Here is a 24,701-nt window from a genome sequence, read left to right as displayed (position 1 = left end):
TTGAAGCAATAACATTCTTATGTGAGTAGTCCTACTTATTTTTGCCCACTTTAACAACTCGTCAGTGGCATTATAACAGATAAATGATGTAAATGGTGACTCTAACACAGTGCTGTGAACCCCTCAGTTGTCCTGTGATGTGAAACTAGACCCGCGCCCTGAGTATCATCGCTGCATTCTGACGTGGCATCACCAGGAGCCTCTGCCATGGGCACAGAGCACAGGTAAAGGGGCTAACCATGAGCACCCAGTCATAAAGGGTCCATGAATTACATTTTACAGAGCAAATGTGATGTTCAGGTGTGTCGGGGTCATGGTATTGTAGATTTTGTTTGTTTGTTTGGTTGTTGTTGTTGTTGTTTATGTTTCGTTCTTACGTTTAAACAGACCTTTAATGCCGTGGTCCCCAACCTTTTTCCTCACTGTGACCCCTGTTTTACCTGTGGAAACGTTGGTGACCCAAACATCCTACTCTTACCTTAGAAGCTATCGTCTTAGAAGGAAAAATATTATTATTAATTAATTATTTTCTGGTTGATTAAATGCTACAAAACAGTAATGATTGTAGAATACTTTATAGAAGCAATTAATATGACATCCTCTTTTTTAAGAATCTCTGGAAAATTTGTGTTTTAGCGTTACCATGATAAAAATGAATCTAGGACAAATATGTGTTCAATAATTTTCTAAATTATGACCGTTCAATTTAAAATAAGATGTTATATCGAATAGTGAAAAGTACAATAGCAAACTGAAACTTATAAATAGAGCAAAATATTGTGTCTAAATAGTTCTCTCTGATTATGTTATCACTGCAAACGATGTATTTTAGAATTCTGGTCTTACAATGTAATATATTGTAAATTTCCCTCAAATATAGTAATGTGAGACTTTTTTTTAAATGACATAAGGGGTGTGTGTTAAAGCAAAAAGAAAACACGGGTCCTAGGTTACCATTTCAATGTAATGGCTATTTTAATACACTTTGTAGTTTTATATTGCTTACATATAACCAAAGCTATCTGCTCCTTATTAGAGTTCACATTGTGGTTGGTTAAATCCACCTGTCACTGAACATTAGATATTAAATTGTCCCCATATTTGTTGCATTACAGTTACTACTTCTAAATTCTAATGTTTCTCCGTCTGTGTGTGACCGCTGCAGGTAACCAGGTGAGCTGCCGGCTGATGAGCATGCGCAGCGCTAACGGGCTCCTGATGCTACCTCCCAAAACAGAGCAATACGTGGAGCTGCACAAGGGCGAGGTAGTGGACGTCATGGTGATCGGCCGGCTATGATGTCATCACTGTGGGACGGGGGTGGAGTGTGGCGGGTGTGAATGAGGCGGTGGTTCACGGTGCATGTCCACATATCATTGACTATTCTGTAATATGCAACGGCACAGCTAGTTTTTATTAATTTGGATAACGTTGAGGTATAGTAAACATCTTGATCACACCTAGATACATATAAAAATTAATTTAAAAAGACAGTATTTCAAACAAAGAAAATATAACTTTTAATGAAAAAATCTAATTATAAAAAGAGATTTATTCTGTAATATATTATTATGATTATTCTTCTTATTATTATCATTATTCTTATTCTTATCATTATTATATTAAGGCAACTTTGTTCCTTTCATTGCAATTGCTTTGTGTGTTCAATGCTAGACCTTATCTATAGCAGTAGCATTTTAATAGACAGCTGTAGGTGCCTGCCGGGACAAAAAAAAAGAAATTATTATTTTTTCATCTTTAGTGGAAAAAAAATAATCTGTTTTTTGACAAATAAAGAAAAGGAAGACTTACAGATTTCCCATGGTGCTCAGCTAAGAGGAAGGAAGGGTGTGGCCACTAAGGACTCAATTCAAGACATTTCGCTCATAGTGAGCATGGTTTATATTTAAAATATATGTTGATTCGACAAAACTGGTGATGAGGGATTAAATTTTTTTATTTTGGTTAGTGTTCATTTACACAAGTAGCACATTTATCATAGTTTGTTATTTATAATGTGCTCATGTCTAAATATGCAACAATATCCAAATTTCCTGGTTTTATATTACCACACTGTTCACCTCACGGGACAATATCAGTTGCCGTGAGAAGGCTAACTTGAACAAAAGGTTTCAGTTTTAGTGCAATCATTGGCTTGTACCAAAGGTTTTAGTTTAACAGTAAATTCTTCTATTTGGTTGCACAGAAACAAAGCAAAGGATCATGGTCTTTGTAGTTTCCTCTGTTTAAATCCTACGCAATTATTGTCATGTTCTTATTACTTTAATAGTGTATTTCATAACAACAGTCAGATATTTGTCTAGTCAGGCATGCTGGGCTTTAGACCTCAACCTCGGGCGAAATGCCAGGATAGAGACCCCAGCGGCCACTTCCTGTCCGAGTGGCCTCGACTTCCTGTACGAGAGGACTTTTCTGTTTTTCTCATTAGTATGCATCATAACGGCTTCACAAAGAGCTTTGCTTGTTGTTTATCTTGTGAGTCTTGTTTATGTGCGCAGTGCCAAATGCCTGGGCAGGGGCGGAGCCAGAGTATGTGGTGGGCGGGGTTAGGAGTAGAAGTATGAGGTGTCTGGGGAGAGGGAAACCTGCCCAAAGCTTCCTTATACTGGGCCCTCCCTCGCCTCACTGCAGTGAAGCGGGTGAGCGAGCCTGGTAGAATAACCTTTTATTTGATCAAATATTTATGAGAAAAATGAAATATGATAAAAGAAGCAGCTTCTTTAAGTGCTGACAGCCTTTTTAACCAACTTCACAAAAAATGTACAGAAAAAAATTTAATCATATTGTACAGATATATGTGACCAGCACTCCTAAGGAAATTATTATTAAGCAATGAGGAGACATTGAACAACGCTGTACTATAACATTTTCTGTAATGAGATGAAACTGAGAAAAGAGACGAGAATAAAAATCCTTGATCATTATGTAAAAAAAGTTCTTGTTGGGTTTCCTTTTTTTAATAAAACCTACATAAACAACGGAAAGTGTGGTGTCTTCTGTGACATGTGTAGACTGCTCCTCACATTTACTTGGAAGAATACAGAAATGTGTACCCTCCACTAAAGCAGATAAGAATATAGAGAGGCTGATAACTCTGTAGTAGTTTTGGAGGGATTGGGATACACTTTTAAGGCCCTAAACATTTTTTTTATCCATGGGTGGAATATGTTTCAGCATGAGAGCATGCCCGCTTAGTCCCTTCTCTCACTGTGATGTTGAACCATGACAGAAAAACAACAGATCGTAAAAGGCAATAGTTTCCTGGGCCCTCACCACCCACAGGACCCAAAGCCAAATAATCCTTTTGAAAAATCAAACGGGTGCAAATACTTGATGCAAGTACCGTAGCCTAAGATATAAATGAATGTTGTTTATAGCTACATTAAAATATATAGATATATTGCTAATGAGCTTTTGGTCAGCAGATGAGTATTTGTGCAAACAGGATTTAATTTCTCACTTCCAGGAATGTGAGAAGTATTTTCAAATGTAGAGCTGGCAGTGAGAGCTTAATGAGTGAAAAGAGGTTAAGTACAGAGGTGTCAGCAGGATTAACCCTGAAATGCAGCGCAAAGAGGCAGCCTCAAGCTTATGTTTCACAGATACTCCAAAGCAAAATGTATGGCCATTGAATATGTTTAACTTTGTGAAGAAAGTGTTGAAATTGCAGTAAGCCATTCTTTTATGGTAACTTTTAACTTGGCTGCACTTTGTATTCAGCATTTGACCCAATAAAACTTCAATGACAGTTGTCATGAGTAAACGCTGAAGAGTGCTGAGGAGATTTTTCAAATCTAAGATAGGATTTTGGTCTGAAATGATGATTGGTTCAATTGGAAATAGATCTGATATTTATTGGCTAGTTAAGTTTACTATGAACATAAAAAACTAACAACACATATTGGCTAATGGAAAAAAACAACAAGATAACAATGGCCAGTAAGCTTAAAAGAGTCTCAACTATAACAAAAGAATCATTGTTTTACATTTTATTCATTGCAAACGGGAATATTGATCTAAAACGGCTAGGTAATGGAAAAGGGTCCAATGACTTATTTTTCAAAACTGCAGAACTGAGAAGTTCTGCCTCTTCAGAGTGGCATTTGACCATGAAAAGTAATGGATTGTCATCTTCATGTTCTGGGTAAATGACATTGTATCACTCAGAGATTTAATTCATCAAATAATTGCAACTAACAGCAGGAATGAGATAGGGGATAGGTGAAAACAGGAGAATTCTGAGCACTCAAGCCTCAGTTGCAGAACAGCACTTTAACATGCATGAACCAATCAATCAATCAATCAAAATCAAAATACAACTTTGGGTAAGCTAATCACGTTTGTAACAAGGTTCATTAAAGTTGATTTTGCATAATGAGTCCCCTGGTGTTATTGACAATTTTGCTATTTATAATGCTGCTGCTGCTGCTGCTGCTGCTGCTGCTGCTGCTGTTTTATTGTTGTTTAAAATGCAAAATGTATGTACAATGTAATAACATAAACATACAAATCTTTAGTTTTTTGTCTAGATTATTCATTCAAAAAAATAATCAAACAAAATGTCAATATTCTATTTCCCACGCCACACATTTTTTATTTTTTTAAGTAATCAATATAACACCAGAAACAGCATACATACATTCATAAAGTAGATCACAGGTCTTGCGAAGTGCTGTTAAGGTAAAAAAAAAAAGTGCAGAAGAAAAGGTTAGTGTCAAATTAAAGTCCAGTATCTGAGGATTATAAAAATGTAAAACAATGAATCTTTTGATGAGGGATTCTCAAGAAATTGCATTTTGAAGATTTTCACCCAAAAAACGGGATTTTGAGATCTTTGCAAATCACAGTATTGCAAATTTTGGAATCAAAGGACATTTAAGACATAAAAAAGTATGTTTTAAGGGCCACTTTGTGTAAATATTCTCAAAAGTTTTTAACTGGATTTAGTTCAGAGGAGTTACACACCTCCTGAAGCCCATCTACCACATCAAGGGACCAATCACGGACAGGTTTTTTTTAATTATTATTTTTTTCTTTTCTTTCACTTTGAGGAGGAGGAGGCCGAAATGTCAAAAGAACTGTTGTCTATTGCAACAACCTTATTGGTCTTATTGCCCATCTCTGCCAACTCTGACCAGATACTTTGTCAAGGTTGGCATTGATGGCGGAAGCTCATTCCTCAAGGTTTGTCTCAACCTTGAGAGACAAGACGATGTGTTATCCAACCCAGCTTGCCAAAAGGCTCAGTGGTCCTCTGCAGCAGGGGCTCTGACAAGTTCAAAGACTCAGGGGTCTGTAAACTCATGATTGTGGCCATGGTTGAGGAGGCTAGTGAGAGCTGCAGCGATCTAAAGTCTCTGTTGGATCTTATTGAACTGAACACAGCCTTGAGATCAGAAGATACCAGTTACAGGCAAATGTATTCTTGGGATTGGGAACAGCTGCTTGGACATATCCATTCCCCTGGTGTGAGCTGCCCAAATCAGACTTTGCCAAACCAGACTTTCTGCTTGATGGTGGCGGACTGCGACCTCTTGGCTCCATCAGAGCTTGAGGCATGTGTGAAGCTGCAGCAGCTAATCACAGGGGCAAGAATAAGATAAGTTCAGCAAATTTTTATGGCTTTGAGCAAATGCCCTTCTGCCATTCTCTCTGTGATCTCGAGGATAATTCACCCTGGAGAGACAAAGAGACCACGAGAATGGACTGTTTAGCAAGCTTTATTCGCGAGTTATTTGGCGCTCAGACCCCGGCGGAAGACGTTGCAATCATGGGCACTCCATGATCTATTTGTATTAGATGTCTCCCCCTGGAGCCTGGAGACTGGTGGTGGTAGATGATGAGGGGAATGCAGAGGAGGAGCAGGGGAGGTGGTGGGTCGCTGTACGGTTTGAGCGGCCGAGCCATCTGCCTGAGGGCTTAAATGCGACCGCCTGGGCGCTGATTGGGAGCGGGGAGGAGTCACTTGAGAGCGTTGATTGGGGATGAGGAGCAGGTGCTCGGGCCATGGTGCAGACGCCCCCTGACCTTTCACCCTCCTTCTTTGGCCAGGAAAAACTGCATAACCTCTTTGGGATAAGCGCAGAAACCTGGGAGAGTCCATGGTGAAGTGAGGGATCTGACTCTCGCAGACGGACAGGCGGGCGCCCGCTTGAGTGTGATGATGGCGCTGGGGAGAGGGGTCCTTCCATGGAGGCCTTGACGTAGATGGGTGGAGTTAGGTCTTCCAGGCTGAATTTACGCAGGCTTCATCTCTGCTATGTGCTTGACTTGGTGCCACCGATGGAACTGCACCTAATGCTAGGTGTTGTCAACAATCTTTATGATTGTCTTGATGGAAGACTCAAGAGTAAGGGAAGTTCCATCACTGCAAAAGATTGGGCAGATTCCCTGGGACTGGCCAGGTCAGCCCACTATTGAGGACAGTTCAACCAGTGCAGGACTTTGTTGTCCAAGACTGACAGCCTTTGATAGTCTCTGGGTTGGAAGCAGTTCCACAAGAACCATGAGGCATAGTCAGTGTGTTGTAACCCATGGTTGTAACCTACAACTCATGGCACCAGTAATTGTTTCTAGCCTCATTTTCTTGTCTTTCTGTGATTTTTTATTGTCTGTTAGAATTTTAAGCTTATTTCTTTCATGTTTCAGAATGAATAACATACATAAAATAGTTATTTAAAGAAAAAAATAATAATTTAAAAAAAAACTGTCCGTGATTGGTCCCTTGATGTGGTAGATGGGCTTCAGGAGGTGTGTAACTCCTCTGAACTAAATCCAGTTAAAAACTTTTGAGAATATTTACACAAAGTGGCCCTTAAAACGTAAATTTTTATGTCTTAAATGTCCTTTGATTCCAAAATTTGCAATACTGTGATTTTGCAAAGATCTCAAAATCCCGTTTTTTGGGTGAAAATCTTCAAAATGCAATTTCTTGAGAATCTCTCATCAAAAGATTCATTGTTTTACATTTTTATAATCCTCAGATACTGGACTTTAATTTGACCCTAACCTTTTCTTCTGCACTTTTTTTTTACCTAAGACAGGGGTGTCCAAACTTTTTCACCAAGGGCCGCATTTTGAAACTTAAACGGGGCAGAGGGCCACAAACAACTTGACAATATCGAATTTGTTGAATGACAAAGTGAATCATTCAAAATTTTGCATTTGATGTAATTGCGATGAGCCTCCACACCTTTAATTAGACCTAGAATAATATTAGGTTGGTATCAATATGGCTGAATTTTCCCAATTTCACAGTAAAAAATACTACTTTTTGGGCCAACATAGCAGGAAGCTGGAGGGCCAACACAAATTGGTTTGAGGGCCGCATTTGGCCCCCGGGCCCTAGTTTGGACACGCCTGACCTAAGACCTGTGAGATGTGGAACTGATATGCTGCAGTTCTGCTTTTGTCCACAAGATGCCGCAGTGTCACCGCAGCGTCCTCCGTGGTGTTACCGGGGAAACGGCCCCAAACAGCGGCTGTCCTGGCTCTGCTCCTTCGCTAAACCGTGATGTCCGCGGGAGTATCACACACGAACTCGCCGCGCCCGGACTGAGCTCACTACAGAGGACTTTTGGACACTTTTACACTTTAGTTTCACTTCGAGAATGATTCTAAAGGAATAAACCAACGGCGCTCCCCCGATCAACAGGCTGCTTTGTGCTGGGTACGTGCAGAGAAGAGAAGCGCTCTGCTGTTAGCCGGGGCTAGGCTAACTTACATACCATTGTTACCAAGTTAATTTAGGGGTAGACTTAGCAAGAGGATTGCTACAAAGAAGCTAGTTATGGGTTTTGAAGAGGTAAACACTGGTTAATTGATGTTCATCATGTTCTATACTAGTTAACAGAGGGTGACTGTGTTAAAGTTGACAAGCAGCAGACTTTTAATCACCATAGATTAGAGAAGGAGATGTTCATTTAATTCTTCCAGGCAGCACTCAACCAACATTTTACAACATTTACTTGTATTTATTTATTCATTTGTATGTATGTATGTATGTATCTAAAAACTATGACAGCTTTTTCACAAACCATGAAATGGAAATTAATCTTTGTGGTATGCGACTAGAAATACAATGACACAATATTCTCATTTTAGTTCTGTGGGAAAAGAGGGGCTTAAAAGTTCACTTAAATGTAATGTTCCTAATGGAGTTGTCCTCCGCCTGCTTGTTTCTATGGAGATGTTAATGTCCTGCGTGGAATGTTCCACAATATGGCATTAAACATTTATCTTACTCCAAAGTACCTTGAAAATCATGCATTCTCTCTTTGAGCTGGGGCGCCTCACCACAGAGCTGACCTGTAACTTGCCTGGCTTTATCGTCTTGTCTCCATGGAGATGGATAAGTTTGATGCCATACTGTTTGTGTGGATCATTTGAGGCAAAGCGAAAACATTGCATCAATAACATGACATAGACACTCTCCACCAGAACCTTTAAACCTAGGATTGTACTCATAAACCTCTGTAATCACTGCATTAAAAGTAAAATATTTGCATCAGTCGCCAATTATAGAAACTGTATGTTTTTTTAAAAAGCAAGATTGTTGTGAAGCTTCAGTAAAGTTGTATTGTGTAATTAAGGTTTGTAGAGTTTTAAAAAGATTCTGTGACTTTATCCAGGATGAGTGATACTGTAATAATAATAAAAAGTACATTTGGTTACAATTAACACAAGTGTTTTGTTCACCAGAAATTCACCAGGAAGGAGAGTGTGCTTTTCTCCTCCCGTCAAGGATATAAAAACCTATTCCAATAAAAGAGAACAGCATTTATGCCAGGTAAGTCAATGGTGCACGCAGACCTTGATTACATAACACTAATTTGTTTTGTTAATGAGTTTATTCTCGTTGTCCTCTCTGGGACAATTTGGACAAAAAGTAATACCGGTAACTTGATCTTTTTTGGAGTATCTAAATATGGACAAATTGTGTTATAACAAATCTTTTAAAGTGAAAGACTAATTGGAAATGACTGTGAAATTGGACACAAAAGGAGGCTCCCCTTATTTGAAAGTCTTCTGAAAGTTTTCTTTTTTTTTATCTTTTGGGACATTTTTGTGTGTGAATAATTATACAGCAGAAAAAAATAATACAAACACGGGTTTACATTTTAAGGGACAACACAAAGTACAGCAGAAGAGTAGTAAATATGTGATCCAAAATAAACATTAAAAAAGAATGATTAAAAATAGATGTAAATCTGCACTGAAAAGGGAGCAAAGGATCATGGTCTATAGTGCCAATACTTTTTTATCTTGTAGTGCCATTAGATCAATAACCATAAGCAATAATAGTTATAGTTAAGTATATACTAATAAGTATAATTATATCTAACTTTAATGAAATGTCAGTTTGCACTCCTGAACATTATGCAAAAAACATGAATTGGAAATAAAAGATGATATTCCATGTATCTCAGACCTTGTTCCTGGTCTCTGCCACTGCCCAAGACAAACCAGTGCTTAGTGCCCACTGATCCGGAGAGCACAGTGGCCTAATTAAGCCGTGGAACAGATGGGCCTTTAGCGCTCCAGGTTAGCTGTTGAGAGCTCTACAACTTCAACTCCAAATGAAGATAAATGCTAATCAGCGAGTGGGCGGGGCTTATGGAGCTGGGATTTAAACCTGCCAGGCCTAATAAGGTGTGGGAAGTAGGACCAGGAGCTGATATGGTTGTTGATGTTATCTATGACAGCAGACAGAAGCATGAAGAGGACCAAAGCCTGTTAGAAGCTTAGTTTGGACTATGTGTATACACGTTTCTATAAATGGTGCTGAAACCATGACCTGCGTGACCGGGGCGATGACAGTGGACGCACAGAGTTAAGAAGTTAAATTCACAGACGTGTATTGTTACTATATCTGGGCAAGCGTTTATAAATGAGCACAATTAGCAGGTTGACGGTGTACATTCCTCTGTGGTTTAGATCCCTACACAAGCCTTGTGTCGAGGTGTCTAAGGGCAGCGCATGCTAAGCTGGGACAGGTGTACAAGGCAGGGGGGTTAGGGAGATTTGAGTGGGACAGTTAGATAAGAGAGAGTGATAAAGAGGGTGCATGTGTCTTAGATTAAGGTGCAAGGCAGGTTAGACCAGACCAATAAAAAGTAGTAAACATAATTATATTTAAAGGGACAGTGTGTAAGATTTTGACCCATAGGTGTCCCCACAAATGAGTTAAACATGTGTACAATGTTGCCCTTATTGATGAAATTGTAATTGCTGATTTTTCTTAATTACAAACACATTGGACCTGATATTATCCAAGTTGTATATTTTATAATTTGGTGTTTTGTTCAGCTTTAAATCAGCTTTGTTTCAACAATTTTGCCTTTTTGCACATCTTACGCCTATAGTCTACGCCTATAACACATTTAATGGATTACCATTCCTCACTATTATGTTGTGCAAATACATTTTCTGAATGAAATAGTAATGACACAATTGGTGCATAGACAGCCTGAAAAATGTTATACATAGTTTCTGTGTTTTCGAGCGTAGATAATTGTATTACTGACAGTTGCTGCCTACGATTCTCATGAATATTGTTTTTTATTTCCTGTGACTATCTCGACCTGACTAATCAAGATTATTTAATCTTGACATCCCTGCTCAAGACTTACTGTAGTTCTCCCAAGCTTAATGTTCACTTCATAGCTGTTCAAAAAATAGCTTGCAATCTGTTTCATTTGTTCCAAACTGTATTTCAAGTCCCACCAATCAAACGCCCCTGAGGTCACAACTGTTTTCAGAAATCCCATTTGCTTCAAATACAGCAAACGACTCACGTGCGGTAGTCATGTGACACTTCCACTCGGAAAGTCGTATTTACAAGTGATCCAACACAGCATGGAAGCAGCATAGGCTCTATATTGTAGCTATGATTTGACAGATAAATATATCCTGTATATGAGAACATCTTTGATTTTTATGAATGTTAAACTGTCCCTGCATTTTGTATGGACCGTATGTTGCTGTGGTAATAAAAGGCTTGTACAAATGTAATAATGACCTATAGTGAATAGTTATGCCTCCTCTTTTGCTTTACCCAAGCAAAACATCAACAAATAAATATATTATTTTGTGTATTTTCAGGAGGTATTGAAGATGTCCTCTCCAGATCTGCTGTTGGATTCTAGATGAAAAAAGAAAAAACTAAAATTCCTCGAATGCGGCAGAGATGATCACGGCCCACATGAACGGCTTTGTCCAGGAAGCCAAGCCGGGCGTGAGGGAGCGTGCCGTGGACTGTCCCGGGGAGGGCGCTGACAAGTCCGGTCCAAACCTTGTCAAATCGCCCCAATGCCCCGCGCACATGGAGAGGATCAAGCACTACCAGGAGGAGCTGAGGAGGAGGCGCGAGGAGGAGGGGAGCGGCAGGGGGGGCAAGCACGAAATCAACCCCAACGCTTCGCTCCGGCTCAAGAAACTCTCCCAAAACCAAAAAGTGGGCATCGACAACCCCATCTTTGAGAACAAGGAGAAGGCCAGCAGAGAGAGTGCACAGGAATATTTAGCTGGTGAGTGGAATGGCCTGTGCTCAGCTTTTCAACAGACGTAATATGCAACATCCACTTTTAAGAGCTTTTAACTGTGTTCCGTTCATGTTAACCCTCTCAAAGTTGTATTCGGAGTGATTCACACATGTTTGAGTTTCTTCTCCTGCATTCTAGACGCAATTGCTCGAAATATTGCTCCAAGAATTTCCAAACACGCTAGCTGCTCTTTATTTCCTTACTTAGACTTTGTAGAATTCAGCCACGTTGCGTAGCCATTTTGCCATCAATATACCGCATTTTCCGGACTATAAGTCGCGCCAGCCAAAAAATGCATAATAGAGAAGAAAAAAACATGTATAAGTTGCACTGCACAGAGTATGAGGTTGCAAGTGTGAAAATAACAAATAATATCAAATATAATAATAAATATATAAGTATACATATACATAAGTCGCATCCCGGCCAAAACTATGAAAGAAGTACGTATAATATTTTTAAAATGTCCAAAATGTTGAATAATGATCCACGATTATCGTAGATTTGAGATTTGAATTTTCTTGACTTGCATCCAGATGAAGGCACGAAACTTTCCATAATAAAGCAAAAATATAACTTTCACATGTATTAAAATCTTTTTAAATAAATAAATTTGATCCAATTACACATCTAATGAGGTCATATTAATGTAAAAACAATACAGAAAATACTGTCACTGGTGTTATTTGTAATTGTCTTAGTAGTTCCCTTAAAAAGCCACAGGGCAATGTCAGGAAATAAGGACTAAATGAGGGGAACGTACAACAGAAAAGCTCCATAAACGGGTTGGGAATCAAACTCAGGACCTTCTTGCATCGAGGCAGGAGAGCTAATCACTTCCCAGTTTCCTTACGTCAGGTGTCTGTTTTCATTGATGGCACAGCAAAAAATAATAAATTGCAAAATTCAAGTAATAAATACAGATACATAATAGTAATAGTAGAAGATAAAGTACTTATTCCCACCACTGGAGGATTGTGACCGCTGAAAGGGGTTTGTGGGGGTTGAATGAAGCTGCAAGGGGGTCCCACAGAGGCAGTTACGTCAAAGAAATGACACAAAGGAATCCAATACAAAAGCTTTGCAGAGCCCTAAGTGAAAACACATAATAGGAAAATGTGGTTTAAGAACAGCAGAGGAACACTCATCTATGGATCCATTATAACACATTTGTTCCTTTGCAGCTTTGGGCTCAAATTGTTGGTGTCTACCTTAAAGTTACAGGTTAGACTTCAGATTTCACTTAAACGCACTAAGCATCATTATATTTGTCGCAGAGGCAGTCAACCACAGTTTGAGAACCACTGTAGAAGTTATTCTCCGACAAATAAAATCATCACACCATTATTTTGTTAAATTTGTCTTTCAATTGTCATAAAAAATGTGTTCCTTGTGCATAAAATATACCTTCATTTTGGAAGTGTGTGTATTGGACGTGTCTTTGTAGTACTCACTTGTAGTACACATACAAACCTGACCTTAAACCTAACCCGAGCATGTTGATTTTCTCAGACGTGGATGAGTTTGTGGAGTCCCTGCGTTGGGCCGAGCGTTGCCTGTCGGACCCCCAGAGCCAGCAGGACACAGAGCAGCTCCTCCAGCTCCTGTCCACAGAGGAGTTCCACAGCGCCTACAGCATCTACAGCGTTGTGTCGCAGCAGATGAGCCACGTCAGCCCCACCTCGCCCATCACTGCACAGGCTCAGGACCTCTCTCTGGAGGTACGCCACAGACACACTACGAGAATCTACCCCAGTCAATTTATGTTTATTTGGACATGTTTTTGCCTTGTTTTGTTGAGGTAATGTTACGTTACAAGGTGCACTATGTGACTAAAATGATTTGACAACACTTACTACAATATAGCAGCTGTGATTGGCACATCCCAAATAAGGAGGCGCTTTATAGTTTGTTTCCTGTGCGGTGAATTTATTTATACATATACAAAAAAAAGTATCTTTTCCATGGGTTAAAACAAAGCAATATGCAGATAAAAGTCGTGGTCTGATCCCTGTGACGATCTGCTTTTTTGGTGAAATCGCAATATTGTGATTCACTAATTCTCTGTTGAATTTCACTCTATACTTACAAACAGATTATTTTCCGCACACGCTCCTTCTATTAGTGCCTCTGACATGCTCTGAGTGAATGACAGTTTGATTTAACCAGTTGCAGTGAAGTGTGAGCGTTCTGAAGACGGATCACACTTAATTTACCGTACCTTTATTTACATCTTTAAGACCATACGAACATAGTAAGTGTACATGAATTGTAACAAAATGGAAATCGTGATCTGGCTCCGAGGAAATCAGGATATAAATGTGTATAAATATAAAATTGTGGCATATCTATCCTCAGCAAGCTTCCAGATCCTCATGCATTTGAACAGAAAGTAGGAGGAACTATCTATGGTCTGTTCATATCACAATTATAGTTTGAAGAGGAAAGCTTGTTTTCATGTCACCATTAAACAACATGGTTGCCCTGATTATGGAACATCTCTAATTACAAATAACTCACACTCCGGACACATTTAGCGTTTGATTTGACGTATAAGTTACCTCACGTGTGTGTAGACTGACCGAGCACATGCAGTAGCAGGAGCAGCAGACCTGGGTCCAGAAAAGGAAAGCAGCTTAGGTCAGTGAGAGCCCAAACGCAGCATGGGGGGGAGGGAGCCGACGACTGACCTCGCCCGTCACACCCACGCCACACTGGGCTGAAACTGGAATTAAGGCTCAAGGAGTTTGGGAAAAACATTGCAGTTTAGAGTTGACGTTTTATTCAGAGAGCACATTTAAAACGAGTCTCGGCGCTCTAACCTTCGAGAGAAGACTGAAATATATGTTGTATATGTAATTTCAATGTTTTGTTAAGGTCTAAATTCCAGGCTTTATATACAGCACAACTTAATACACATATTTTATTGTGTAAACAGTAAATGTCTAAACAGTTTCAGCTTGTTTGCACATGTGGAAAGAAAGAATAAAAACAGGTCTTGACATACAATATTATTAATCTGTGGCAAACACATTGAATATTAGACATTACATTGACATTATTGTTTATTTTCATTGACACAGGATATATTACAGATGGACTGGTTTTATAGAGAACTTGTGGGTTCAGTTTTGCCTGTAATCAGAGGGTAGCCAGTTTGAATCCCGCACTAAGCACATAATATGTGTCTATTCTACTGGTGTTTGTTACTTTCACTCCTTTCCTTTTTGACAGGAAGGGAATCTGGCCTTGAAACCCTAACAATTTTTATTATAAGCTCCTTAGTTTGAAGTTAGTTTGTTGTTTTGCTTGTTTCTCACTGTGTGTTGTGAGTTCAGGTGCAGAGGATTCTCGAGGCGAGCCAACAGAAGGAGGGTCTGGAACTGAGGACGCTGCTCACCAATCCTCACCTCCAGGTCATACACACGCTCGCAGCTATATTATGTCAGATAAAATGTAGGACTAGATACTTTATTAACACTTCATCGATAGCTAAGAGACCCCACACATCCTGGAAATTGTGGGGGAGGTGAAATGTCTGTGGAAATAATTTCTCAACCCATTGGTTTGCTGTTCTGGCAGTAAATAGATTTGGTCATGTCCAGAAAGATGTACTTTCTAGTGTCTGAAATGTTGCCATATTTTACACAAACCAGATGACTGAATGTATCAAAAACATAATCTGAAATCCACTAAAATAGAGGAAATGACACGTTTTGTACACAATTAAGTGTACTACTGACTCACAAATACTAGTACTGAGACTGAATATACAAGACTTTGTGGCCCTATTCCCATTGACATCCTGCAGAACCACAGCAGAGAAAACATTTAAAACAAAATACATTTTTATTCGAAGTGGAGGTCTGTTTGGCGTCGGTTGTACAGAAGATTAATGAAGCTGGGCACAGCTTTATCCCCATTATGGAGATGAGGCCGCTGTGGCTGTGACAGAGATTTGTAAGACAAGCAGCACGATCAGGCAAATGCTCAAGAATGTGAAATGAGGTGGAACAAAGGATCTACATGACTGGAGACTAGGCGTGTAATAATCAGGTTTGATCAAAATGACCAGTCTGTACAGCAAAGTAAAGTATACAGATATCATTTTAATGGTCAGGATGGGCTTCCTGAAGGAATTTACTGAGCTCATTTAGTTCACAGGGTCTTTCACTTCTGTCTGGTCATTTTATGTAGGCCTAACACAACAAAGTAATGTAGCCAAAGAACAGTATGAATCTGTTTAAATCCATGTGTGCCGGCCCTATTCCATAGACTTAATCACTGTGATACTCTTGTTTTCCCTGATACTTGTAGAGCATAACCAGACAGCAATGTACATGTCAATGTCTATGTTGTTACAATACTAACATTTCAAATTTGAATATGGTTCTAAAGGAAAGGCTTGAAACAGATTTTGATACCACAACAATGATAAAAATATAGTATAATGTAATTTTATACAAACACAAGTGGTATATGACTAGCTGGATTTATTGGTTCTGATTTGCTATTTTTCAAAAACTATTCAAAAATCTCAAATTGTCTCCTATCTTTATATGTTACTTTCAGTATCAATACCTGTTCATATGAGAATCTAGTTTCAAAACTAGAGTTAATATTGATTTGTACCTGAGTATCAATACATTTGTCAATTCTACGGCCACTAAACCAGTGCCTCCTTCTGCACTGCTCTCCTTTTTATCCTTTTAGTGTTTGACACATTAAAGCGGTCAGCTCCCTTTAGCTTTAGCTGCGCCGGTGTAAGCAGAGCAGGTGGATTTCACGGTTGGAGATCCGGACCAGAGGAGACCACTGTGCCAATGCCTCTGCCCACTGAGCTGTAGCCACATCCACTTTAGCACCGGCACCTGCCCTGCCAAACCGAGTCACATTACCACCGCAGGTTCCCATGGACGCACAAATGAAGCTGCGCCCATGGAAACCTGCCACTCACTGATATATTGTAAATGCATTTTATGGGAGCAGCTTTTCAAAATGACTTGGACAGATTACGCATCCAGGTGTCAGGTGATTGATAGTAATGAATGCAGCTTGACTTTTAAATGCAGAATTAGGACGGATTGTGGACAGGCCAGCGCTCAGCTTGTCTTCGAGCCTGAAGACGTGTCACACATAGTATATTATTATTGTGTATCATCATCAGTATTATTTGTCAGTTTATTTGGTGGGCACCGCTGATAGACTGGTTATGGCTTCTGTCAGTCCTGCCCACAGAACAGCCCCATCCTCCTCCCCGACGCCGTAGTAAAATTCTCATTAATTTTCCATATGCCGTATGATGATGGAGAATGGCGATAATGTAACTCCTCATCACTTTTATTATTCTTGACTGGCAAAACCAAAACTAGCCTGTGCGAACAATAAAGTGCTCCTGCCCCATTAATTCTCCTTGCCGCTGTCTCTCTCTTCTGTCCGTACATTGTTGTGGTCTGTCATGTCCTGTCCATGTCGCGTCTCTTTGTGTTGTGTCTCTTTATGTTGTGTATGTCTGTGTGGCAGGCACTGATGCAGGCCCATGACGACGTGGCTGTGCAGGAGCTGCCGGAGGGACAGGTGGTCACTCAGTATCTGGGAGAGTCTGTCAAACTGGTCAGGCTGGAGAAAACTCGGGACACGCCACTGGTCATTTATTCTACAGCGTTTGAATTTAAGATATGCTGTTGTTTTCATTTGAGCCGACACTTATTTAGCCATGTGCTGGGGTTTGCAGGGGGCGACGGTGCGTAACGACGTGGACAGTGTGGTGGTGAGTCGTGTGGTGAAGGGGGGAGCGGCCGAGCGCAGTGGCCTCCTCAGTGAAGGAGACGAGATCCTGGAGATCAACGGCCTCCCCATCAGAGGCAAACATGTCAACGAGGTGCATGACATGCTGGTGAGGACCACTCTTTACATTGTAAACCAAACTTTATATGGTTTTATAAAATAAAATACACTTGAATCCTTTACATACAGTTGTGCTTTGTTTCCATTCAATCCAGCAGTTCAAGCCAGGAAGTGCTCCTTTGTATATTTGGGAGGTCGATGGAGTTGTTCTGATCAGTTCAGTGTTAGATGTTCTGTTTACATAAGCTCAAAGTAAAGAACCAGATACTAATCAATACTAGGGGCGTTCCAGAAATCTAGATATATTGTGATATTATACTAACAAGCTAACAAAGAAACTATACAAACAAAGAAATACTGTATAATATATATGGGATTCCCAGAGCTAATCGATTCTCTAACTAATATCCAAACCAGTTACTCATTTGAGAAATGAAAAGAACTGGACTTTTATAAAAAAAAAAAAGGAATGTTTTAGAATGGTCCGTACCACATGGTGTAATTAAAGAAACCATTATCCTTTTGTGTTCACATTTTCAACCTTTGTTTTAGTATCTAAAAACTATTTTGTATGATCAAGTATCAAACGGTAACTAACTTGCCCCTTTGTGACACTAGTTTGCATTAGGGTTAAGGTTTTTGCTGATTTGTCACATCTTGAGGATGTTAGATGGAATCATTAAATACTGTAGTATCTTCTAACTGTCTTTTCTCTCCACCAGCAACAAATGCACGGGACGCTGACCTTCCTCATGATCCCAAGCTCTCACATTAAATCTGCCCCTCACAGACAGACCGTGGTAAGTCTATAAACTCTTCTCTTCTGCACACCACTGCTCCTCTCACACTTTGAACCGTGTCCACAGACGCACGTCAAGGCTTATTTTGACTACGACCCCTCGGAAGACCCCTTTGTGCCGTGTCGCGAGCTGGGCCTGTCCTTCCATAAGGGCGACATCCTCCACGTGATCAGCCAGGACGACCCCAACTGGTGGCAGGCGTACAGGGACGGGGACGAGGACAACCAGCCCCTCGCAGGACTGGTCCCAGGTACAAGGCAGAGGATGATGTTTTTGAGGCCTCGGATGTCTCTCTCACAAGCCACGCCCCCTCCTTGAAATACTGTTCGATTAACAAACTTTCTAGATCCGGTCATACAAATTGTTACAACCATTTTTATTGTCAAACTGAAAAAGGAAGGAAGTGTAGTGGTTTAAGGTGTTGTTACCACTTTCTCACGCGACTGCTGTCCGGTCCGATAAAGCCTTTGGGACAGAAGACCTAAAAAAAAAAAAAAAAAGCCCTGGCTCAGCCCTGGCACCACGCTGCTGGCACGTCTACAAGATTAAACATCAGAAAGAACAAATGAGACACTCACTCACAAATCAGACACTCACTAATCATTTGTAATTACACCGTGACACAAGTCTGTTATCTCTGAAGGACAACTAGCTTTAAATTAAATCATGGAAAGTAGCTTAACTAAGTGATTAATATTTCTGTACAATGAACACAATGAGACAATTTATTTTTTCGATATTTTGGCTCATAGGCTTTATTAGACAGGACAGCTGAGCATGAAATGGGGATGAGAGAGAAGAGAGGACATGAAGTATTTTGTTGGATTCAAACTCACGACACAGCGGCCGGCTGCACATGAAGCCTGGCATATGTACTGCCTCCTTAACCACTCAACCATCACCTATGTAGTTTATTTGTCAAACACACACCTGGAAAAGTGGGTACTCATATTTAAGTAATCCTATTTAAAAAATCCACTCTCAAAGAAAAAAATACACAATTGAAGCCACAAAGTTGGTTATTTGTGCAGTTTTTAGAATTTTCAACATGAGTTTATATCCAGTGTTACCAGCAGAGGGCAACAGATCCCATGGCTCATTTTAAAACATGTATCATAAATGTTGCAGATATTTTGCCCACTTTGCAAAACAGTTCAGAATGTGAGTAAAGTCAACTTTGTGAACAAACTTAAAACTTTCTTTAAAAAGGACCCTTTGTAGATTGTATCAGCTGTAACACTTTTTGACATGAGCAGCAGGGCAATAATCATCAACAATCGTTAAAGTAACAATCATCACAACTTTTTAGCATTTGAACTCTGGATCTGATGAGCCGTTTTCTTGATGACCGACAATGAAATAGAGAAGTCTTTCACTTTGTGGTGACTTTAAAAACTCTTCATGTTGTGGTTTCTGTGTGATCTGTTGTGTCCACTGTAAAGTTAAGTTGAACTTGATTGTCCCTCCAAGGCAGTGGTTCTTAACCTGGGTTCGATCGAACCCCAGGAGTTCGGTGGAGGTCAAGACACACATCTTGACCTCTGATATGATTCGTGATGACACGCCCCGCTTGGCCTATCTGTGCTGCAGGGAATTTTGTGCGCTCAGTAGTCGACTTGTGACTGTCGTGACGCCCAGAGTCTATCCTGTATCAAATCTCTCCTTTTTTGCCTGAGTCTTTGCACAGGCCAAAAGGACCAGGCCAGAGTCCCAACAGTCTAGCCTGTATCAAAGCCCTCCTTTCTGAGCCAAGACTGGGCAATAGCATGGCCCCAAGAGGGCAAAAAGGACCAGGCCAGAGCCCCCACAGTCTAGTTTGTATAGTATAGTCTAGTCTAGTCTAGTCTTAGCCCTCCTTTCTGGGTTAAGTCTTGACACCAGCCTGGCCCCAAAAGGGCCAAAAAGACCAGGCCAGATTCAATGCCCTTATATCTTATGTCAATGCCCAGAGATCAATGCCCTTATATCTGGGCTAAGACAAGGTGTGAGGACACCCACACCCTCCCTGTTGAGGGGGGGTAGTGGATCCATACGTCTTCCACACGACCCGTAGAGGGAAGTGCAGGCACCAGGAACCGGGCTAGATTTGTACGTTCGTTGCTTGTTTATTGAAGATATTGACATAGGATTGAAGGACTGTTGGTAAATGCATGTGCTTGATTACACTTATTTTCCTACAGAAAAAGGAGTAACAATGCACATTAATGAACATTTAAACAAATATAAATAGCCTTAGGCTAATTTCCATCTGCAGCTGGCAGGTTGATGTTACAGAAAATAAAACATACACATATTATTTACACAGAAGACAGCGGGACAAAAACAGGTGAGGGGACAGTATCACAGTAGTACAAGCATTCAACAATAACATGAGAGAGTGACAAAAGACAAACTAAGAAAATGTATCAAAGCTATGTAGAGGCGAGAATAAAGCTTAAGTAACATACAGTATGTGAACTGTTTTTCAGGGAAGAGCTTCCAGCAGCAGAGGGAGACGTTGAGAAGAACCATCCCAGACAGGACGAGGGAGCAGCACCAAGGTCCTACATCCTCTCCTCCTTCACAGTGTGTCCTGTCCTAAACGCCACATGGGGTTCACACGTAACATCTGTTCATTCTGATTCTGCTGCAGAAAAACACTGGTACGGCAAGAAGAGCAAGAAGCAAAAGAAGAAGAGCCTGACAATTACAAACAAAAATGGTAAAAACAGCTACATTTGTTATTAAATATAGTGCAGAAATGTGATTTAAAGCGGAATAGAGGTTACTGCGGTTTGAGATATTGGGAAAATGTTAGAATTATTCATGATTGGAGTAGTATTAACCCCACAGCAGCAGCAGCAGTAGTAGTAGTAGTAGTAGTAGTAGTAGTAGTAGTAGTTGTAGTAGTTGTAGCATCATGTGTGTGTTGTGTCTGAAGATGACGTTTGTGCGCAGCAGCTTGTCCCGACTGTGAGATTAGATTAACACAGCAGGTGTTTCAAGGAGCTTCAAGTGAAACGCTCTTAACACTTGTCCTGCCACAGCGGCTATTCGCCACCGCAGGGTCCGACTCAAGTGTAAAGGCCACGCACGCACTTTTAGTCTGGTGAAGGACACTTGAGCAGGGACAAATCAAGAACACAGTTATTTAAGACATGTATTATTCGTTACATTATAACTAGCCAATCAAACGCTGCTAGATTTTTGTAGTTTTGCTGCAAATTGTCAGCTTTTTCACTTTTATAGATAGAGATTCTGTTATTTTGGCAGAGGAGACACCTGTGGCTAGTTTGTTACATTGGCCAGTCAAAATGTGATCGCTAGTATAATCAGAATCAGAATATTTGGTGTTTGTTTACATGCACGAGAGAAATCTGATCACCAAAAACACCCGGTGACACATGTCAGTCAATCAGTGGATCAGTTTTTAGAATAACTCTTTCAATCTTTAACATATTCTCTTTCATTTTTTGTCTTTGCCACGTTGATGATGTTCCATTACTCAAATCAGATGTAATATGACATTTCAATAATAATCTGATTACTCTAGAAATCAGACGATGATCATATTTTGGTGTGGATGCAAATGTAGTCAGTGTTGCCTCAGAAGTAATTATACTCTTCATTCAATATGTGGACCAGTTTTCTAAATGATTTATCTCATGTCAGATTAACATGTATTTGTTTATTTCATACAAACATAAACTCATTTGCACATCTTAACTCAAATAGTCTGATATCGAGCACTTAACTATTATTATGTTGACAATAGGACTGTGTTGTTTCCAGACTGTGACGACGTCCTGACCTATGAGGAGATGTCCCTTTACCACCAGCCGGCCAATCGGAAGCGTCCCATCGCCCTGATCGGCCCCACAAACAGCGGACACGACGAGCTCCGGCGCCGGCTTCTGTCCATCGAACCAGAGAAATACGCAGTCGCTGTCCCACGTGAGTCCTGCCATGTCTGTTTGAACATTACTTCATAGTTTGTTGTGTGCTGAATACTGCATTTGTGATACTCAGTTGTTCAATATTTGTGAGTTCAATAGTTAAAAGTCAAATGAAAATCCCTTTATTTACCAATTAAACTGACGAATAAAATGTAAAAAATTTAAAGATTAGACATGAACCAAAACAACATTAAATTAAGCAGACCTGGTGGAATGTATGGAATCAACTCGTCTCCATGGTGATGTTTTTGCACATATGGGAACAGACTTTAAAAGCACACAATTGCTGAAATATTCCTTTATTTACTTTATATATTATTATTATTATTATTATTATTATTATTATTATTATATACTTTATTTCTTTTTTAATTTTGGACAGTTTCTTGTTACATTGCTGTTGTGTAATGAGTCGTCTCTGGCACAGGATGTTTGTAATGCTGTGTCATTTCTCAAAACGTTTCTTTACAGACACGACCCGGAACTCCAGAATCCACGAGCGGAACGGGCGAGAGTACCATTTTGTAAACCGAGCGGCGTTTGAGACGGACCTGGCGACTGGGAAGTTCATCGAGTCTGGAGAGTACGAGAAGAACCTGTACGGAACCAGCACCGACTCTGTGAGGCACGTGGTCAACTCAGGGAAGATCTGCCTGCTCTGTCTGCACACCAGGGTAACTACACTCCGCAAATGTGGGATATAACTCAGATCAAAGCCTGCTCTTATTTAAGTTGCTTAATTTCCTCTGCAAATGGCCAAATATCCAGTCCTATTCTGTCCAAACCGCTAAACCCTGTAGTTTAGACTTCTGCAAACATGATCTGAAATACATGCTTAACCTTCTGAACATGTTTAAAATGTGAACTTTGACCAGAATCCTACTATTGAAACATAAATCTAAATCTAATTAAAATCGCAATGCAAGAAAATTTATGAAATTTGATATTATTCCGGAATGGGCCTGCTCTGCTTCAAATGCAGAACAGCTGTCCTTAATAATTCCATGTTCTTATATTTATGTCTAATTGCATGTATCTTTATTATATTTATGTCCAATTACATGTATCTATGTTATGTTTATTTCTAATTACATGTATCTTTGTTATGTTTATTTCTCATTACATGTATCTTTGTTATGTTTCTGTCTTCCAGTCATTAAAAGTGCTGAGAGCCTCAAACCTCAAGCCCTATGTCATCTACATCTCTCCTCCATCTCAGGAGCGACTGCGCACTCTGCTGGCTGCAGAGGGGAAAACACCAAAGGTACTTAGTCAAACTATTATAACAATGTAAATTAAAGGGCTTGAGGTGTTGATTATTGTAGGTAGTGTAATAGTAAAAATGTTTTACAAGCCTCAAATGCAGGAAAATACAGGATGAGTCAAGCATGTATCAATCAAAATACAACTCTCTAATAATGATGATTTATCAAAAGATAAAACATGACCTAATAAACCCTGTAATTGCTGCCTCAGACAATGTTCTAGCTTTATTCACGTGATTTGACCTCTTTTCCTCAGCTGGAGGAGCTGAAGGAGGTGCTGGACAAAGCCCTTGAGATGGAGCAGAATTTCGGGCACTTGTTTGATGCGACGCTGGTGAATGTGGGCCAGGAGCAGTCGTTCCACGAGCTCAGACGCCTCATCGACCGACTCGACACAGAGCCACAGTGGGTCCCCACGTCCTGGCTCTGTTAGACTCAAAACTACTGGAATTACACCATTTGGGGCGCATATATTACCAAAATCCAAAACATTTTGAAGGAGGAATACATTTTAAGTTGTATTTATTTTTTCCAATCTGGACTTTCTGATGATGACCAAGATGAAGACAAGAAGAAATACTGTCGTTTTTTTATTTCTACTTTTTAACAAACGGTTTTGAAGGACCAGGTAAACGTGATGGACTGAACTTGCACATTTACCTCCTTTGACAAAGAGGTGGACTTTATTTTTATTGTTTGTCATGTTAATATTTGTGTCTGTGTTTGTTTGTTTTTTCAGATTAAAAACCTGTTTATGCAAAAACATTTATCAACCAAATAGAAAATCATATCAGCTATTTATACTTGTACATGTATTCTTTGCCCCAAACCTAAAATATTTTATTATGGACTTCAAACATTGGTTAAAGGGCTTTATATAAGTATGTTGTGATCAAACCAAAAGGACGTTTCACAAAATGTCCATGTCTTCCATTGAAATCTGCTGTTGTCAGTATTATCTGTGTTGTGTTGGTGCAAACCTCAAAAGTGTTTTATCTAGAGTTTGTTTCAAAGTGATTCTTATATTGTGCAACTTCTCCATTCAGTCATATCATTGTGACCACCTCAGACTGCATTTGACCCATTGCTCAAGGCCCCAGAGTAGCTGATCTTATGGAAACAGACAAAAAGAACACCCACGGCCCATTCTGGAGCTGGAACCAGGGACAATCTGGTTGTGAGGCAAATGTGTCACTTTGCCACTTTTGCCTGTCAAAACAGCTCTGGTAATTGTGTCACACAAACGTGAACTTCCGGTAAAATTAACCACAAAATAAATATTAGTCATAC

At 39.9% G+C, this 24,701-nt stretch overlaps 2 protein-coding genes across 17 annotated transcripts in view; both read left to right on the top strand.

Annotated features, from left to right (window-relative positions):
- Positions 1–1,489, top strand: part of gphnb (gephyrin b) — an 87,914-nt gene extending 86,425 nt beyond the window's left edge. For all 15 annotated transcript variants that reach the window (XM_072446178.1, XM_072446135.1, XM_072446119.1 and 12 more), the window contains 2 exons: positions 128–224; positions 1,166–1,489. In XM_072446178.1, the coding sequence (XP_072302279.1) occupies positions 128–224; positions 1,166–1,299 (231 nt within the window). In that variant the 3' untranslated portion in view covers positions 1,300–1,489. The remainder of the gene's footprint in view (positions 1–127; positions 225–1,165) is intronic.
- A 6,029-nt stretch (positions 1,490–7,518) lies between these two features.
- On the top strand, positions 7,519–24,412 carry pals1b (protein associated with LIN7 1, MAGUK p55 family member b). 2 transcript variants are annotated; one of them, XM_072446048.1, is made up of 14 exons: positions 7,519–7,690; positions 11,125–11,549; positions 13,077–13,285; positions 14,903–14,980; positions 17,100–17,210; positions 17,299–17,460; positions 18,134–18,211; positions 18,278–18,461; positions 20,680–20,751; positions 20,844–20,912; positions 21,983–22,144; positions 22,618–22,820; positions 23,300–23,410; positions 23,668–24,412. In XM_072446048.1, the coding sequence occupies exons 2-14, from the start codon at positions 11,210–11,212 to the stop codon at positions 23,842–23,844; spliced, it is 1,956 nt and encodes a 651-aa protein (XP_072302149.1). In that variant the 5' UTR covers positions 7,519–7,690; positions 11,125–11,209; the 3' UTR covers positions 23,845–24,412. The 2 variants fall into 2 exon arrangements, with proteins under 2 accessions (XP_072302149.1, XP_072302140.1); XM_072446039.1 differs by having other exon boundaries at positions 17,088–17,210.
- Positions 24,413–24,701: the final 289 nt, after the last annotated feature.

Source organism: Eucyclogobius newberryi, unplaced genomic scaffold (genome assembly GCF_026437365.1).
Source record: "Eucyclogobius newberryi isolate DKJ021-1_F unplaced genomic scaffold, fEucNew1.0.hap1 SCAF_1, whole genome shotgun sequence".
NCBI classification, from domain to species: domain Eukaryota; kingdom Metazoa; phylum Chordata; class Actinopteri; order Gobiiformes; family Gobiidae; genus Eucyclogobius; species Eucyclogobius newberryi.
Note: the sequence above shows the minus strand (reverse complement) of the source record. Positions and strands in the feature narration are given on the sequence as shown.

What these genes read in the sequence shown, in the direction of transcription:
- pals1b (XM_072446039.1), top strand. Translation starts at nt 11,210, where the DNA reads ATGATCACGGCCCACATGAACGGCTTTGTCCAGGAAGCCAAGCCGGGC. An exon ending in CCCCTCACAGACAGACCGTG is followed by an intron (nt 18,212 to 18,277) that starts GTAAGTCTATAA and finishes CCGTGTCCACAG; the next exon opens with ACGCACGTCAAGGCTTATTT. An exon ending in CAGAGGGGAAAACACCAAAG is followed by an intron (nt 23,411 to 23,667) that starts GTACTTAGTCAA and finishes TCTTTTCCTCAG; the next exon opens with CTGGAGGAGCTGAAGGAGGT.